A 19,536-nucleotide genomic window follows, 5' to 3' on the forward strand; every position below is an offset into this window, starting at 1 on the left:
GGAACGGCGCACGACAATCGACAGGCACCTAAAAAATCAACAAAATAAGTCGTCACAACAAGGTCAATCAGCCATAGCTAAAAACGGCCGCCTGCCGCCCAACCGAATCGGCGTAAATCATAATATGCCTATGCCCCCTATTTACACCGGTGGTGGGGCCGGCGACGGCGGCGGCGGTGGCAGCGGCAGCGGCGCCGACGGCCGCGGCCCCAGGAACATCACAACTGCCTTCAGGCGGGTGGCCGGCGAGGCGCCACACTAGATCAACACCCGTGATACATTGTGGTTATTTTGGCACAGGCACGGCGTGCAGGCGGCGCGGCCGCGCGGTCGGTCGGCCGGCCGGCGCGCGGCCCACGACCACACAGGAACTATATCAGCACCCCACACACACGCACAGATACACAGACACAGACACACTGGGCCAGAGGGACGCGCCGGCGGACGGGGGCGCGCGGCCGAACGGCGCGCCTATAGGGCCGGCTTCACGTCGGCCGGCGAGGTGGCGGCGCTGTGCAGCGGCGGCGTGTGCACGGACGGCGGCGAGCTCACCGAGCGGCCCTCGCTCGGCGACTCCGAGTCGCTGCCCGAGCCCGGCTTGCAGCCGCCCTCCTCAGTGTGCGTTTTGGAGTGCTTGGCCAGGTGGTCGGAACGCATGAACTTTTTGTTGCAGAGCGGGCAGGCGAAGCGCTTCTCGCCCGTGTGCGTGCGCAGGTGGCGCTGCAGCTCGTCCGAGCGCGTGAACCGCTTACCGCAGAAGAGCCAGTTGCAGACGAACGGCCGCTCGCCGGTGTGCCAGCGCAGGTGGGCCTTGAGGTGGGAGCTTTTGTTATAAACCTTGCCGCAGCCGGGGATGTGGCACGAGTGGACGCTCTTCTTGCGCAGGTGGAGCGCGGCGGCCGGGCCGAGCCGCTCGGCCTCGGCGCAGTTTGGGCAGTCGCACGTGGCGCGGCCCGTGTAGCGCCGCTGCGAGCGCGAGCTGCCCACCGGCCCCAGGCTGCTCTGCGCCAGCCCGAACGGCGAGCCCACGGCGCCCGGCATCGTCTGTCCAGGTAGCATCGACTTGTATGTGTCCTGCAGCAGGTGCTGGCCGGAGGAGAGCAGATGTGCGTTGGAGCTAAAGCCCAGCGGCGCATAGTCGGACGTGACCGGGTACGACATCTGCGGCATGGCCGGCATGCCGCCCAGCGCCGAGCCGGCCGCCGCCGCGTTCGACATCTCTAGCCAGTTAGCCTGCGCGGCCGCCGCCGAGTGCATGTCCCACCACGAGTTGGCCGACACCTCTGGCTTAACGCCACTGCCGGCCGCGCCAGCGAACGGCCACTGGTCGTACGGGTGGCCCGGCACGCGGCCGTACACGGAGGTCATCGGCGCGAAGTGGTGCGAGCCGACGGCGTCCATCTTGAGCGCGTCGCCGCCGGGCGCCATGGCGGCCGAGAAGTACTCGCCGCCGCCGTAGGCGGGCAGGCCCCCGGCCGGGCTGTTGGCTGCCGGTCGTGAGTAGCTCAGGCCCGCCGGCGCTGCCGAGCTGGCCACCGGCGACGAGCGCGACGCCGCCGAGCCCGGCGACGACGTCGGGCCGCCCTTCTTCCACGGCGTGAAGCCCTTGCCGACGGCGGCGTCGGCTAGCGCGGGCGGTGACTTGCTGGTCAACTTGTTGCACTGGGCGGCCAGCATGGCCAGCGGCGTGCCGCGCAGCGACGGATGGTCCTGCAACGGGAGGACAGCGTTCAGCTGACGGGGAGACGGCGGTCAGACGGCTGCGCGCGCAGGGCCACACGGACACAGTGGGCGGCGGGGAGGTTCGGGCAACGGGCAGCACGCAGGCTCGGGTAGTGGGCAGCGGGCAGCGGGTAGACTCGAGCAGGCAGGTGGGCCGGAGTCTGACTCGGGGGACCGGGGCCGACGGCCGAGCGAAGCGCCTGGACCGCGTGCCCCAAGCGAGACCGCAGAAGCGCGGGGCACTGCGCGCGAAGGTGAACAAATCAATGACGGGAGTCAGGGTCACTGGTAGCCAGATCGGGGGCGAAGGCCAAGGATGACACTGGTCTGGGATGGCCAGTCACCTGTGCACTTTTACACATGTGACGACTGATGGCAATCAGGTAGGGATAAAGGCCACGTCAGGGTATCAATTCTCCGGGTTGAACACGACCCGGGCCGCTGTTTTCACTTAGCGTCGCTTTTATCGATCAATGCTGAAGTTACGGTGTAATGCAGTTATTACAGTCCCACGGACACATGTGAGCTTGCGAAATACGGCCTCAGTTCCCGGAACAGGACACACACATTACGTTAAATTATCCGAGTGCTTTCTGTCACGACCAGCGGGCCTCCCACATCACCGCTGGGTGACAGTTACGGCCGCCGGTGGCGTGCCTGGCGCGGCACCGGCGGGACCACCCCAGTCCATTCTCACCGGGCCTGAATTAGCGGCGCGGCGCGAGTAACTCTATCCCCATCACGTCCATCGCACCAAACGGCTCCACACGCCGGCCGGCATCGAGCTGGCGGTGATGATGGCGCGGCGGTGCCCCAGGCCAGTGGGGGCGGCGGGGCGGGCGGCGGCGGCAGGGCGCCATTGTGACTGGGGAGTGTTGTGGCCGGTAACCGGTTCCCTGTACACGAGGCGGAGGCTGCTCTCGCTCTCGGGGGTGGCCGACCTCCGACACCGTCGTTCAGCAGGCCACCATCAGCCCCACCTGGACGGCGGCGGCGACGGCCCGGAGGGTCGGTCTGGTCTGGGGTCGGACTGGTCTGGGGTCAGGCTTGTCTGGGGCTGGACTGCACGGTCGGACCCAGGCCGCTTGGAGGTGCAGAGGGGCGTGAGTGAGCCCGTGACGCGCTGAAGATCTAGCGAGTTGACAGTAATCCATAGGCTCGGAAACTAACGTCATGGGGAATGGCAGCTTTAAGGGTGTTGAGCCTAGCCCCCTCAATTATTTGGCAAAATTTAGGACCAGGCTTACGACGGCGCATGAAAATGAGCCAGTCAGAGTGACTTTCAGCCCCCCCCCCCCCATCCTGGGCAAATTGCCACGCTTCTTTAGTAATCTTGAGGGCGGACTGTTGAGTGAAGAGAGAACTTCCGAATTTCAGAGCTGCCACTCACATTTCGCACGTGTCAAATGTACGGCCCGAACAATCTTAGCGAATCGTGGAGGTATCCAGTGGGGAAAGCTGCAGCCCAAACCAGACAGGGCTCTAGCGGAGCCCTGATCTTACGCGGCTACATGGCGTCAGGCCACCACCTGCAATCCATGGCTCACGCATCAGCGCCCCCGCCAGCCGCCAGCCGCCAGCCGCCACTGCTGCAGCTGCCGTGGGCGGTCAGCGTGGCGTTCCTGTGGCGGCGGCGGCGGCGGCTCAGAGGCCGCCTGCGGGGCCGGACTGCGCCGCCGCCGCCGCAGCGACTTCGATTACTCAGCGGGCGCCAACGAGAGAGGGCGCCCCGCTGCGCCGCGGCGCGTCGCCAGTCACGGGATGAGATGGTGCCGGCTACCGTTTAGCGCCGGCCGCTGAGGGAGCCGCGCAGCAGTCAGCGCCCCTGATGTTTATTGCCTGCGAAAGGCGCCCCGCTGAGCCCAGCCATCACAATAAACGGCCGCGCCGCGGGCCAGCCGGCCGGTTAGATTAACCAATATGTGCTGTGGGTCGAGGCGGTCGCGAGCGGCCGGGACTCGGGGGGGGGGGGGGGGGGGCGCTGGCCGGACGGAGGTGCCAGATCACCCCCTTTAATCGGCTGCACTCGGTCGGGAGCCGACAAAACACGGCCGAAAACCGCAGGACGGCGATGGCATCGGGCAGCGGGAGTTCTCGCCCCGGACGATGGATGCCGCTTGTACAACAGTTTACGGCGCCTGCCTCTGTAGCCTCTCGGCACATCTCCCTCCCGGTCCGCTCTCCGGCGCTGAGGGAGTGCCGCCGTCCGGCCTGACGCGGCCACAATGCCGGGGTTAATGAGGTCTGTAAACAGCACGCCCTTCTAATTCGGCCGCCGCTCCGTCCGGGCGTCCCAGATGAAAAATCGCCGCCCGCCGCCTGCCGGTCGCCGCCCGCGACGCCCAGCGCCGCCGTGCGCGGCCGCCGGCGCTGCCGTACGCCGAAAGACAATGAGCGGCGGTTCCAGGAGCGGCGCGTGATTCAGGGCCGACTGTCGCCGCCATGCGGCGCCAATCGGTCGGCCAGACGGACGGCTGCCGGCGGCCGGGGCCGGGGCCGGGACCGGGACCTGGGACCAGGGGCCGGGGCTGGGACCAGGGGCCGGGACCGGGACCGGGACCTGGTACCGGTGGGTGGGATGGCCGCCAGACGGACGCCACGTCATCTGGCGACATGCAACAAATCTCAAACAGTTGAAGTCATGACACTTCGGCGCCCAGTCTCGTTACTATTATGGACGACGACATAATTGAATAACCCCTGCCGCGTAGTCGTTCGCGTAGCGCCAATGCTGTTGGCAAATTTTTACAGAATTTTTCATAAGTGTGAGATCGGGACGGGGATCCGTGGGTGTCGCAGCACTTCGCCTTCCGAGAATACTGAATATCAACCTTACGGTGATACGTGGACATAATTTATTGCAAATTTGGGTCAGCATCGAAACTTAGTGAAATGTGGCTTCACGTGCGAAACCGAATATCATAATCGTCAATCGTTATAAAGGCATACGGAGAAGACTCGTGGCAAAGTAAAGGACATCGAGTGAACAAGGAGAGCAGGCTGGACCAGTGTATGCGTCTGAATCCAGACGATGTGTTTGCAAGCTCGATCTCTTTGACGTGTGCTGAGACTCGACGGGTCGCTTTCCATACCGGGCGGCCCGCTGGGCGAACGACACCGTCCACTCAGCACGAGTCCCCAGATTCAACGGGTAGGCGGCTCGCGGATACATGGCTTACCCGCCCCAGGGCGCCAGGCTAGCACCCCTGGACGCGATCGGCAGGGTTCTCTCCAGGGGTCTTCGCGCGGGCGGCGCCAGTAACCCACCGAGACAATCGCGTGCGCTCGAGCGAGGCGAGTCCGATAGGCGGGCTGGAGACGGCGCGCTGGACGAGCGCGGCTCCTCGAGCGGGTGGAGCCGGTAATGCGGCGCACCGGCGGCAGGACCGACGCGCCGCCCTGCCGTTTACGGCCCCGCGACAGGCGGAACTAACGCACAACGGCGCCGGTGCGCGGCAGTCAGCTGATTTATTGCCAGGCCGGCCGGCAGCCTTAATGGAACGGCTTCACTCACGGCCGCCTGGCCCAGCAGCCTGGCTGACCGGAAGCCGCGGCTGCGTCACGGCTGGTGCTGGGCGCCGCTGCAGGCTCCTTCTGAAGCCCCTGTCTAGGCCCTGCGACACCTGCGTCGCCACAGGGACGTGCTCGCGCATCACCAGCTGCCAACGAGTTCTTCAGTTTTTGATGTATCCATGCGGAGAAACGTGGGGCGGAGGTCAACAGTCCCACACTATTATCAAAACATGAGTATTTCGGCTTTGGTAATTCCACTTAAGTGTGATATGGCGGAAGTCAGCGCGTTGGAAGCATATGGCACGGCCCAACAGGGGAAAGTTTATGGCCGTAACTTACTAATCCGGCATTCTTATCATTGTGTTATTCCACACGTTAAGACGATGATAAGCGACCGTTTTTCTTCATGTCAGCTGACATACCTCGCACAAACTGCATCGCAAACACAAGCTGGCAAAGATCGTACTAGAGAAGTAAATTAGTGCCGTGAATCTGGCGCCCAGAATGGCTTGTGAAAAATGTGATGTAGCTGGTGGCACCAATTAGCAGACGCCATGTACCGGGCGATATCTGAGCGGTTCAAGCTGTCAGTGGTGCATCCCCTCCATCGCCATCATACGTCAGTGTTTGATATGTGGGACTCGCACATCCCAGCCTACCCGGGCTACGTCGCAAGGTGCAGCAAACAACTCCGAAAAACGGAGTCGAATCGTTAATTTACAAGTCTTCGTTGATGATATTGCGGGCTGGCATTAAGTCGAAGCCTCTTAGCAAAATGGGTCGCGACGCTTCTGGTGATTCACCAAGTAACGCAGGCAGTACAGATATACGGGACTTGATTTTCGTTAACGAGCCATCAACCGGCTTTTTTGAAGCGCCCACGTACCTTGAGAGCTGCACCACACGAGGCGCCGATTTTACATCAGCTGTTTACGAAAACTAACCAATAAAATCTGCGCAGCGATGTGAAAACAAATCGCAAATACAAACCAAAATAAGGCGCGCAAGTATACATCAAATTCACTCAATTAAATGACGCACTCCCTGATCCTCTGGGAAGGTTGTACCTTACGTGTTGTTTGGCAGTCGGGCCGCGGAGCGAGCCGCTCTGGCTTAGCCGCGCCTCTCGTCGCCGCCGTCACGGCATTGGGACGTGCTCGCGGTGTCATAACTGCAGGAACGCTTAATTGCGGGAAAATTAGTTTGAATAATTATCTGACGGCGTAGCGATTTTCTCTGATGGTAATGAGTCAATTACGAGCGGCAGCGGCCGGGAGGGACGCTGTCGCTCTGGGTGCGCGGGCAGACCACTTGCCGATGCGGAGTGATGGAACTTGCGGAGTTGACAACATTTTCGACCGCAAAATTCGTAAAAAATGTGTTGTTCTGCAGATCTGCCAGCGAACGCGCTGTGCCAATCCGTTGTTAGCCCCGTCATAGGTGAGGTCACAGGAATGCAGAGGGGCAACTTGCCTTGGTCCAACCTCAAAATAAAAACCCACCAAACTCGGTGAACAAAGAACTGCGAGTTCTGGCGAAACTACTGATGTCTTTTCACGGCTCAAATGGGTTGTTACGGCCGCTGGTGCTCGATATTTTAAGGATCTGCTTATTTGTTGCTCCTTTTTACGTCGTGTTTTACAGTTCAGGGTCCTCGCGTTGCGCTGCACAGCCTGGCAACTTTGCAAATCGAGAGGACATCAGCCTGTTTTTGTACAGTGATGCATACTTAGAAATGAATAAGTTTTCCATTTACAGTGGGTGCGGCTGCGAAATGGATGTGGCTGCAGTAGGAACCAATCCAACGAATTTCCAGACAGAAACCAATTTGCATAATTTGCTGCAAAAACATACATAGTGTTTTGAAGTACAATTTCCACTTAAAGTTGGAGATCGTTGGAAGCATGGAACTCTTGTTGAGGCTATGCATTTACGATAATTCACAATTGACACGAAAACCGAATAATAATTGGGCTTTTATTGAATTTCAGCTAATGTGCCTTGCATGATGCGGCAGCTCCGGCCGTCAATAGCTTGCTGCGGTGTGGTTACCTACAGGCCTTGGTACCGGCGAGGCGTTGGCCGTGAAGAGGTCACTGACGGTCACCACTGAAGTCACCACTGCCGGTCACTAGCACCAATCGTCACTGAAAATCACCTCCACCGTTGCCTGGCGGCTCGGCGCGCCGGCCCTGTCATACGTCACTGACCAAATGGCGCGGAAAACACCGCGATGGCGGGAAGCCATAATCACTTCAAGGCCGCCGCGTGCAGCAAAGCGACGGTGCGCTTTCAATTGTAGGACACGGCTGGTGCTCGGCACGCCAGGGCCGGACCTGCGCAGGCCGTCAGAGGCAAGCTTAGTCGGCGGCGGCGGCGGCGGCGGCGGCCGCCGGATGTCCGCCTCCCTGCCGCTGTCCCCCACCCGAGCAGCCAGCTAACTCACCTGGCCGAGGTGCCGAGCCCAGCGCCGTGGCGGGGCCCACAGCACCTTCCCCTCCCCCCGTCCCCTCTCCCGCCCGGGAGTGGCCGCTTCCAATGCCCACCGCGCCGCTCGGTCAGAAAATGACCCTGCAGAATGCAAACGAGCCCCGCAAATAGATTCTGAGATCTGCACCATGCCCGGATGGCGTGATTGGTGCCAACATCGGCCGTCGCCATAGCAACCGGTCGCGTGACGTGCACTCATCGGGCCGCGCGGATAATTCTAATGAGATCGTCGGCTGTGGCGCTTCCTCCGGCTGCGGAGCTGGTCGACGGTGTTGAAGGCTGCCGCCGGGGCGGACGGCGTCGAGGGTGGCGTTTTTGCCGGCCGTCTGCGGTCCGGCCGGCCGGCAGTGTCGACGCCCGGCCGGCCGGCTGGCCCGGCTCGGCCGCTGCGGCCGCCTGCGGACGGCCGACCCGACACGCGAGCTGAGGCCGCTCGCCGCGGACCTCTTGTTCCAAAGGGACCCCGGGGCAGCCGGCAGAGGCTGCTGGCGGACCCGGAGGAGCGAGCGGCTCCCAAAGTTGCAAAAGGAGCTGTTACACCCGGAGAACGGAGGCGCCGAGAACGCCAGGGGGACCGGAGGGGCCCGAGAGCCCAGAGAGACCCCTGAGGGACCAGCGGCGACCGATGGGACCAGAGGCAGAGAAAGGGGGAGAGACGGGCGCCGTCCGGAGCGTCGAGCGGCGGTGGTGCTAGGGCCGGCGCCCGGTCGGCTGTGTCGGCGGCTGCGTCGGCAGCTCGCAGCCCGTGTACGGGCGGCGACAGGTGCCGCCTGTCAGCAGGATGCCAGCCGCGCCCGACAGCTCAGCCCGGTAATGGGCGACACTGTGGGGCCCGGCTGTCGCGCGCCGCAATGAGAAGCGACGCCGCCACGCGACGTCTGATGCCCAGCTGCCGAGAGGGCGCCGCCGCGTGCCATTCATGAGGCAAACAGAAATCAATCGCGGTCGAATCCATGCTACGCCATGCTTCGCCTCCAGTGTCAGCGGAATGCAGCATGGCTTCTTGTGAAAGGAACACTGATGCAGTTTATTGATTAAGGATAACGCAACGCAACCGCTCATCTGTCAGTTGCGCTGTACATGGAGTCCTTTGTTGTACCAGTTATTGATAGCCCTGTTTTAATCATGACAGCGGAATGTTGCTGCTTCAGATCACGTACTTCACGGCAAAATACGAAAGCTGTCATTTAATTTCGGTGCCGTTCAAGACTTGATGTCGTTTTCAAAGTGCTCAACGAATTTAATTATCTAGGAATTACTTTCAGGCCACTCCATAACAAGGCGTTCGTCGATGTCGTTACCACTGAAATATTTAGACACTCTCCATGTCCCAAGTCCATTTGAACGGACCAAATTGAGGGCTGCCCCTTGACTGGCGTCTAGAGGGTGTCGTTCTGACGCCCTGGGCCCACCGACACCAACGGCTAGAGGGTGTCGTTCTGACGCCCTGTGCCCACTGACACTAACGGCTAGAGGGTGTCGGGCTGACGCCCTGGGCCCACAGACACTGACGGCTAGAGGGTGTCGGGCTGACGCCCTGGGTCCACCGACACTGACCACCAGCGGGTGTCGGTCTAGGGCCCTGGCTTTACTGACACTGACGACTGACGGTCAGACTGCGGGTGCCTTGCCGCCGGCACCGCACCAGGGCGTGCTCCAGTGCCGCCGAGAGCCCAGTGACGGAGCTGCACTCCTGGACTCCTCGCGCCGAGAGCCCAGCGACGGGACTGCACTCCTGGACTCCTCGCGCCGAGAGCCCAGCGACGGGACTGCACTTCTGGACTCCTCGCGCCGAGAGCCGAGGGACTTCAGCGTCCGCTCGGACCGTCAGCGGGCGGGCGGCCGGCACTGCGCGGCCCGCCGCACCTGGCGGTCGGCATTCCCGGTCGCCGCGCGTCCCTCGCCGAGCCGAGGACGACACGGCGGCAGAGCCGGCCCGGTCACCGTGACCTGGCACTGGGCCGGGCCGGGGCCGGGGACGGGGACGGAGCAGCCACAGGCCGCGTCCCCTCGCCGGCTGCGTACCGGGCCGGCCCGAGCCGATGACGGATCGGCGACAGGGCCGCCGAGGGCCGGCCGGCGACCCGCCGCGCCCGTCCGCGCGCGCGCGCTAAGCCGCCGCTGAGTAGGTGGCTTACGCGCCGGGGAGCGCGCGCCGAGGGGCCCCGACTACACTGACAATGCCCTGAATAGGTGTGGGAAAGTGTGGACAAGGATTAGGCACTGTCAGGCAGCCGGCTTTGCCGACTCGAAATAAGTAGCTGCTGAGGGTGGCAGTCTCGGATGAGCTGAACACATTGGCAGGCCGCTGCACCTGATCGGCTTGTTCGGCTCGTGTAATCTGAAATTAATCCCTGCCGGTTTACTTAGCGTGAATGTTATCTATAGCATCCCGGAAATCAGCTTTTAAAGCCAGATTGTATGGGTGGACTGCCCATCCTATAAATTATGCAGCCTTACCTCCATTGATCATTCTAAAGGTGGGATGCCACAATCCCACCAACTGCTTGCCAAAAAAAAACAACATCAGATTTCGCTGTGATAAATATTCTAGGGCCTCATACACGTAATTGGTGAGATTCCTTCGGAATGTCACTTGGAGGAACTAACTAAGCAAGCTTCACGAGGAGTCCATCCCATTCGCACACGGCGCGGCATGTCCAATGCCCACTCCACGCATCCTGTCGGAGTGGCGGATGGATCACAAGAGTGTCGAAGAAAATTCAATTTAATTCTCGAGCTGAGGTCCGAGCGGCTGCTGAAGCAGCTGGGCAGCTGACTGGCGCGGGCCAGCAGGCCGGGCAGCAACCGCAAGCTGCAAGTCCTATTGCGCCACATCGAAGATCCCTTCGAAATGACATGGGAATTACGGGTGGTGTTGGTGTCAGGCGAATTAAATTTCGAGCGGCAGAAAACTTAAAAGCATGTCATAAAGTTCAGCTTGTGCTGAGGGTGTCGGAGAGGAAGCACCGATCAAAACAAGTGATATGGCTAGAGAAGAAAGTTCACAGGCAATTGAAAGCAAATAATAACTCCACAATTTTGTATGTGTCTGTTTAGCTGCGCCATTCCAAACTCTTTAAATGCGCATCCATCTTCATTGGGCAAAATTAATTAGGCGTGGAAGCTTACCTTGTGACATCAGGAGATGACAGAGGAAAATTTCTCGTATTCAAATATCGTTTTGCATCCAAATCCGAAACATTCCGGACCGCTGCTGAGCGAACACCGCACGTGGCTAAGGTCAGTCGCCAAGTGCGCCGCAGGAGGCATTGCTGAGGCATCTTTTTACGCGAATTTCATAGTTCATTTCGTTGTCCTCTCAGCTTCACTTGTTTTGAGTGGTGTAACAACTGCCGGGAGAATGTGACAGTCCGTCGACGTGTTAGACGTCTTGTGGGCTATGTGTTGTGACGTATTGTGTGTTGTCGGCTTACGTGTTAGTGCGTGTTAGAGGGTAGGCACGTAACCAAAACTACACGCCCCGCTGCAGCCATAAGACCTGACGTGTTCGGCGGACACAAGATAATCCAGGACGGGATGGCTCGTGCCCATGCCGTACCAAGTCAGTGCATGATGACTGTACAGGGTATGCAGGTGATCGCAGGCATGGCAAATGTGGCAGGACACGGGATAATCGGAAGCGTCGTCTGTTCAGGTTTTGAAGCATCTAGCATGAAATGCACCGAGGAGACACTTGCTCATTGAGGAATTGAATGAATTAAGCCTCTGCCTGAGGATAGAATATAACAACTTGGAAGCAATGTAACCTGAACCGATCTTGGCAACAGCAACGTCCGTTTTTAGTTAGTTTCTTTGCGTCACCCGGCTGGGGGACAGACAGCGGTTCGATGAGTGTCATTGAGTCGTAAATTTGGATAGTGGGGCAAAAAGTCAGAAGATAAAATTGTGTGAATGACTGGAGCCTACAGGCAGCAATGATAAGGAAAACATAGTCATAAAATGTGTGAATTTCTAGACATCTGCATGGAAGTGTTCGTTCCATTCCAAAGCTACAGCAAAACTGTGGCTGCCATGATGAAATGAGGTCCCTGGTTTGCCTGAGATAGATGGGCATTAACGCGTAGGAGAATATGTGTTCTATGGTAAATGACTGAGATGTCTCATAAAAGTTGTTTGCTTTAAAAAAAACTGAACCTTTTTACCATGAACCTACTGTAATTAAATTTTGGGCATCTCACTTTCACACTGGATTCCGGCCTTTAATGCTATTAAGTTGCGCTCACCTAATGTTGTTTTCCAAAATGGATCTTTGAGTTCCATGTTTGCAATGAGCAAGTGCCGTAAATGCCGGCCACCGTAACGAAGACCAAAACGGGAATACGAGTGCCCCGATGACCACCAAATGACATGTAGGATGCCCACGCTGTCTACGTTCACAGACGTGCACAGAAATTTCCGGATAAAACCTTACGGGGAGACACTCGCTAACCAGAGACATAGACTCAGCCGAAAAACAGCTTCCCAGACTCGCGTCTGTTACTCACGATTGATTTGTCCAGGCTCGTAGTGTGGTTGTAGATATCGTTTCTTGCTATATTCAGATCAGTTAGCATCTTGAGTTCCACTCTCGCAAAGACAGTGTGCCACAGGTAATGCTAGAGTCGTCTCTAATTACAGGTGTTCCGTAATTACGGTCCGCACCCGCTCGCCGCCGTCACTCCAATACTCGGTTGCGCCAACATGGGAGGCGTCCGTGGCGGGAATAGGCTCCGCCCCCCTCGCTCCATGACCGTGTCGCATTGGTCAGATTGACTCGCTGCAGCCAATCAGCGCCCGGCGTAGCAGACGCCGGCGCCGGACGGATTTCGCCTCCAGCGATGAACAGGTAGTGACCAAGTTTGGGCATGCTGATGACATCTATTGAGTAAAACGTGAAGTTCTGGATCTAGCGGTTTTCGGTAAAAAATTGACAACAAACAATGTTTTTTGTGCAGTTGTGGGGAAATTAAGCGGACCCTCCGGCAACAGGGTGCGTTAGTGGCGACACGGACGCATATGTTCCGCCTTCTAACGGGGTTCCAATTAAGCAGCGCAGCTGTTAACTATTTCCGATAAATGTGAATCACGTGGGACGTTCCTCTGTGCCTTTCAGCGTGCAGAAAACGACCCAGGGCCCTTCATAGTCACTAGTGGTGTCAATGAAGCATCAGTGACCGCTACAATGAAACATGACGTTTACTGAATCGGTTTCGAGTCGAAAAGTGGTAAAATTTTGGGTTATCTTTCGTTTATTAACCCGACAGCCGACTTGTTTGGAATAAACTCCAAACGATTCGAAACAGAAGTTTTTGGATGTTGTCCAACGAGACTCACCTGCGTTTCAATGCCAAGGTCTCCTTGAAATGATTTTTTGTTTCGACGATTTTGGTTGGACTTGTGTGATGAAACGCAGTGAGTGGACGTTAATACTGCCGCATCGAAGCGTGAATATAACTGTAAGTGCACTGATTGCGGTCAGTTGTACTGTCACGAGGGCCATGGGACCAGTTGCGTCATACCCACAAGCTGCGCTCATATGATATCTATTCCCGTAAAATTAGCATCCTGTTGTCCGTACCTACTGTCAGCGTACCGATGAGGACCATCAGTGGCTTAGCACCACTCGAAGTATGTTCAAGAGCAGGAACAAATGGTGATTAGTATCAAGTAAACCCTGGGTCATATTACCCAAATGGATATCTTTCCTCATAAAATCGATTAGGATGATGCGGAGAAATAATGTATGATAAGCGTACAAAACTCGTCAACACCAGTCAAATCGAGGGTCCCCACATTTGGGCGACTCATAATTTATATGCAGTTCTGGTGCTTGTCTTACTATAAAACGCCTATCACGACCGATTATCTGGATTGTTGCATTCTTATAGAAGCAATAGCAAATAGATCGTGTTGGAAACAGTGAAGCTTTTTTGGTACGCAATGCAACTGACATGTCTTCGATTTCCGGGTGCATTGAAGAGACTGTACCCACTGTATAGTAAGTCTTAGCTGCAAATGTGAGCAAATTTTTTAAAGAGTAGAAGCCTTTTAGCATTTAGCTATACGTTCCGTATCCCCAATTTCGCCGGCCACCCCCTTCTACGTTTTAGTATTTTTGCGACGTTTTGATCGTAACGTATGTCTTAAAGGAGGCCAGGGGACAGTGGTTTGTGGTACAGTTGTACTTCACTACTTCAGGGCCCTACATGTACTTCCCAGGCTGTGAGCCGAAGCTGAAGGTTCACAGCTACCATGCTCCGGGTGTGTTGATGTTGATTCACCATGTGCCCTTTGTGCTAGACAAGAATGCAAAGGTGGGGCGCTCTGCTGGGACCGATGTCTTTACACCTGCATGTTACACTGAAGCTCCAACCGCGGGGACCAGATGGTACACCGGACGATACATCGGATCACACCAGCAGTAGCTGACGTCACCAGCGCTGCTGATACCGTCAGCACAGGTCAGGTCAGCACGCCGCAGGTCAGACGCCCGCAGGCATCAGGTGCGGCTCGGACATGTCATGGCGTGCTTGCTCGGGTGCACAAAGTTGACACATTGGCCTCGCCTGGCTTCGCCGGCGAGCGGTCTGGCTGCAGCGGTGGGCTAGGACCCCTGCGCGAGCTGCAGGAAGTGACCCGAGCGCCTTCGGTAGTGTTTCTGCTAAGCCCGGCCTGCAGTGGGCCTCTGTTCGGCGCGGTGGTCTGATCGAAGCCGCTGCCGCCCCCTCCCCGACTGGGCGGCGGACCACGCGCCACGAGCAGGAAAGCGGCCGAACGAGCCGCCTTTGATGTGGCCCGCCGGCGCCGCGTGACACGGACAAGGTCAGCTCGCGCGCGCCGTTTGATCTGGCCGCCGCCAGGTGCGCCGCCGCCGCTGAACAGACGCTACATGATTCATTGTAATGGCCAAAATTATTGCGTCACCGACTCCGCACAGGTGAATGTTTCCAGGCTGTCCTCACCAATCATCGTCGAGTGATGAAATCAGGGAAGCGTGCGATGGGTGGCATTAAGTTCATGCACACTGATCGCTCTCAAACAGCTTGCGACAGGCAAGCCTTTGTGAGAGCCCAGCCTCGGCATGAAGCATGCAAACCACACCGAACGAGGCCCTAGCTTTCCGTCAGCGAAGGGCTGCATATATAGTTCCCCGGTCGGAAGTGCGGCAGGAGACACGATCACTGCCACAAGGCTGCCAGTCAGCCCCGGACACTGAGTACCTCCGGTAGCTGCACATGTTTTGGCACCGAGTAGTTACCTCTCTACACACAGCTTGCTGATACCTGACGGAGAAACATCAGCGCCTAAGCTATTCAGGTCCACCCATTGTTCAAACAGTTGGGTTTCGCAAACCACAGCAGTAATTCAGCTCCACCTCCGTCCACACGTCGGGGTCGGCAGCTCACCCGCCTGCCCACCTCCCCGGGTCAGCAGCTCGGGTCGGCAGCTTTGATCAACAGCTCGGGGCAGCAGCCCAGATCAGCACTCGGGTCAGCAGCTCGGGTCAGCAGCCCGGGTCAGCAGCTTGGGTCAACAGATCGGGTCAGCAGCCGGGATCAGCAGTCTCCGTTGGTAGCTCGGGTCAGCAGCCCGGGTCAGCAGCTCGGGTCAGCAGCCCGGGTCAGCAGCTTGGGTCAACAGCCCGGACCAGCAGCTCGGGTCGGTCGTTCGGAGCCGTTCGGTCCGCCCGTGCCGCGCCGCAGGAGGGGCAGGGCGGGCCTGGGCCGTTCAGCCTCAGCTCACCGCCCCATTATGCCATGTTTATGGCAATGGAAGGTGCCATTTGGTTTTTGTGGCCGTTTAACCGATGAGCTCTGTGGCGGTGCGGCGCGGCCGGGGGTCTGGTCAGGGGGCGGGGCGACTGGCACCGGCCCACCGCACTGGCGGGGACAGCTCAGGTTGTGTCGCTCGCCCATCGCCCATCAGACAGCCAACTGGGACGTTGTGCAGTTCGAGTCTCGGTGAGCCTATGGAGTGGGGCTGTGACGAGATTCGAACCACTACGCTCGCCAGTTTAGTGGAACGCGTGAGCAAACCTCCGGCCCTGGCGCACGTTTGTCAGAGCTGGGACGCAAGCGAGCTGAGGGACTCAGTTTCGGTGGCGCTGGCGTCGCTTCTCCGGGAGCGCTCATCTGAATTCCAGCCTTCGCGCCGACAATATGTCGGCCGACAGATCCGTTCGTCCTGCGGCGCGACGGCTCCGGTTTCGTCGAGCTTTCAGTTCACCTGGTGACAACACACGCCGTCGCGTTTTCAAGCCTTTGACGCCGGGGCGAGGGACGGCGTGTCACTGAGAGACGGCTGGTCGGCGCCGGGCGGCCGCCACCCGACACCAGCCGCTTCCGTCCGGAGGTCCTCGGCGCATTCAACGAGCGGCGCCCAGCGTGGGAGACCACTGGCGGCGGCTGTGGGGAGCGGAGGAGACCTGGTCGCCGGGCTGGCAGACGCAGCGGCCGGCTAGAGACCACTGGTGGCGGCTGTAGGGAGCGGAGGAGACCGGGCCGCCAGGCTGGCAGACACAGCGACCGACGTGAGACCACTGGCGGCGGCTGTGGGGAGCGGAGGAGACCTGGCCGCCGGGCTGGCAGAGGCAGCGACCGATGTGAGACCACTGGCGGCGGCTGTGGGGAGCGGAGGAGACCGGGCCGCCGGGCTGGCAGAGGCAGCGACCGATGTGAGACCACTGGCGACGACTATGGGGAGCGAAGGAGACCGGGCCGCCGGGCTGGCAGACACAGCGACCGATGTGAGACCATTGGCGGCGGCTGTGGGGAGCTGAAGAGACCGGGCCGCCGGGCTGGCAAACACAGGGACCGCGGCACCGCCTGAAAACGCCCGCGGAGGGGGAGGAAGGGTGCGAAGGAGGATAGGGAAAGAGAGAAGGAGAGAGAGAGAAAACAGAAAGAAAGAAAGAGAGAAAAAGAGAGAGGGAGGGACGGAGAGGAAAGGGGCGTGAGTGTCATTCTCATGCAGATGAAACAGAAATCCGATTGGATGAACCAGGTTACCGTGGGCGATGCAACGCAAATACCTCTTATAACTGCAGCAAAATTGCCTTCTCTTCCACAGATTTCGCGGGTGAATGTGCACTATTGAAGCATTTGCGTGAGAGTTTAACCATAACATGCCTTACAAACTGACTGACTTTGACGTCTACTAGGGTTCGTAATCTGAGCCAGTGGAATCGAGCAAATAGAAGCAAATACTTTTGCTGCTCCAGGTTTCCGTTGACCGTCATCAAAGTATCTGGACGAACGCAGATACTTTTGTTGGACATGGGCCACAATAAGCAGGGCTTTTTGTCCACGCGGTTTTCAGGCCCCAATCTCTATTGATATACGACACGGTATGTTGTCTTCGAGTTCGAGTAAGACTCGCAGCAGCTAGAAGTTTTGAGGCAAGACTCAGTGAGTTCAGCAGTTCAGGTCAGACTCGCTGCAGTCAGGAGTCTTGAGGCAAGACTCAGTAAATTCAGCAGTTCAGGTCAGACTCGCTGCAGCTAGGAGTCTTGAGGCAGGACTCAGCAAGTTCAGCAGTTCAGATCAGACTCGCTGCAGCTGGGAGTCTTGAGGCAGGACTCAGCAAGTTCAGCAGTTTAGGTCAGCCTCTCAGCAGCTAGGAGTTTTGAGGCAAGACTCAGTAAGTTCAGCAGTTCAGGTCAGACTCGCGAGGCGTGCTGCTTCGCGCGCGGCCAGACTTTGTGCAGTAATGGTGGGACGCGGGGCATGTTTGGCAGCCAGGGTCAGTCGGCCGCGACGACATCGCGCTCACAGGCTGCAGAGCAGGTCACAAAAGGACCTGAAGATAGCGAGACCATGGAGCCGCTGATGGATTCCGTTATGCGGTGATGATCATCTTTTACACAAACCCATCGCCGTCCCCCTGGTTACGCTGTAGTCTGCCGGGCGAAAATCAGTCTCCCTCCGATTGGTTATACCGCGTTAAGCATGCGGTCCCACAAATGTAACGTCCGATTGAACCCCAACTGAGCTAGGGATGCGAGACAGAGACGGGCGTGGAGATTGAAATCAGAGGAAGTAAATGGTGCACTGCTTTTGTGTTTCGAAACATTTAAAAAGCTCCTTTGCTTTGCAGACGAGCTTAAGCATAACATTGCACTGCCCGAACTTTTCCCTTATTACCCTTCGGTTACACTCCATCAAAATCCCCCTTCATTTGGTAACATAATGTATGGTAGGCCCGATCATATAAAAAAACACCAGGCCTGTATAGCGCCCGTCTGAGCTGAAGAGAAATTATGATCAAACGAATCGTGGCGCCGATGCTGGCTGATTTTATAGTATCCAATCTACTGCCCTAATCATTCGCATTGTTGATGAGAGCAATCATCAGTAAACTTAGAATCACCAGAAATCAGCACATAATAAGGCATCGTACACAGCCTTACTAGTCGAGTGTCAACAGCTGATGCCCATATTATCAGGGTCAGGTCATATTGTTAGGTTAGACTGACGGCAGTACGAAACATAATCGCCTAGTGATGCCCTTCCATAGCCTCTTCTTTTTGGTCAGATGCATGCATTTGCTTATAAAGCTTAGAAGATGGATGGAAAATTTGGATGTCGTTCTGGGCCTCCTGGCTTGCTGTGTGACATCTTCTTTCACACAAAAAGCAAGCAGCGGAGGCAGGGTAGATAGTATTGTTGGCCGTCATACCACAAAAAATGTTTGGACGGGGGCAGTGCCCTCGACTCACCCCTTTCCCACTTGTATGGAAAGTGGCACCTCCGGATTTGCCCTGCCAGATTGTCATAGAGGGACAGAAAACAGCCACAGGGAGAGAACAGGCATGAAGTACTAAGGCCAAGAAGCAAAGACGTGTGTTATAAGAATGCTTACAAAGTTTCGCTACCTCGGCACGGAAATGCGTAGGATCCTGGTTCTCTACTTGTTAGACGAGCTTATAGACTAAGGAGCACTTGACCAATTTCCATGAACGTCAGCGGATAGACTCCATGCCGAATTGACCCCCTAAGTAGACAGACTGCAGGCTGGCAGACAGGTGGGCGTTGGCTGCCGCGAGTGTGAGCTGCATCTCGGTGCCTAAGCTTGGGTGGCTACAGACACCTGCACTTGCTGCAGTCGCTGACACCGCAGGTCTCCTGTGCCCAACGCAGCGAAGAAAACGAAAACGTAGCCTAGCATTCGGTGGTGGTCGGCTGCCATTCAGGACAACAACTATCGTGGGTTGGTTTCAGCTCCGCACAGACGGGTATGCGACTGGGCTGGGGCGGGCGGTCCTATCCTTTTATGAGAAGCCGCGCAAGCTATTGGAGAATGGCGTAGCGTAATTTATCTAGGGGGGGGGGGGATGAAACACGCGGGGAAGAGTGAAATGGTGAAATGTCGGACGACGAGTTCAGTGCTCTCGCACTTTGATTATCAATAAGTGCTTTGCTTCATATTTGAGTGAATGAAAAGCGTGGACACGATGTCCGAAAACATCGCGCAGTGCAGTCCCCGATTCAAACTGATGCTCCGCAACAACGAACCTATCACACCGTCTTTACGTATATCAATCCCGGGCACGGCATTTGGAAAACATGTGCTATTCCCACAGACGCTGCGCTAGAACAAAGGAAGTGACCTTGGGCCGGTCACTGTGCGATAAATCAGCCGATGCTGATCACATCGTGGATGGCATCATTCTGCCCTCATCCAATCCACTTTAAGTGCATTGGTCCAGCTGCATGGCTATTTCATTTAAGATCCGACTTCATCCGGGCCGATGCAACCGCGGTACGTCGAGGCCTGGCCACAGGGGTGGCACCCAGGTTGGCTGGTTAT

At 57.8% G+C, this 19,536-nt stretch overlaps 1 protein-coding gene across 1 annotated transcript in view; it reads right to left on the reverse strand.

The window, feature by feature from the left end:
• Nucleotides 1-471: 471 nt before the first annotated feature.
• Nucleotides 472-19,536, reverse strand: part of LOC119105610 (transcription factor Sp9) — a 72,319-nt gene continuing 53,254 nt past the window's right edge. Inside the window, exon 3 of the mRNA XM_037229069.1 lies at nucleotides 472-1,710. Coding sequence (XP_037084964.1) covers nucleotides 472-1,710 — 1,239 coding nt within the window. The remainder of the gene's footprint in view (nucleotides 1,711-19,536) is intronic.

This window comes from Pollicipes pollicipes, unplaced genomic scaffold (assembly GCF_011947565.3).
Source record: "Pollicipes pollicipes isolate AB1234 unplaced genomic scaffold, Ppol_2.1 Scaffold_6138;HRSCAF=7277_pilon_pilon_pilon, whole genome shotgun sequence".
Lineage (NCBI taxonomy): Eukaryota > Metazoa > Arthropoda > Thecostraca > Pollicipedomorpha > Pollicipedidae > Pollicipes > Pollicipes pollicipes.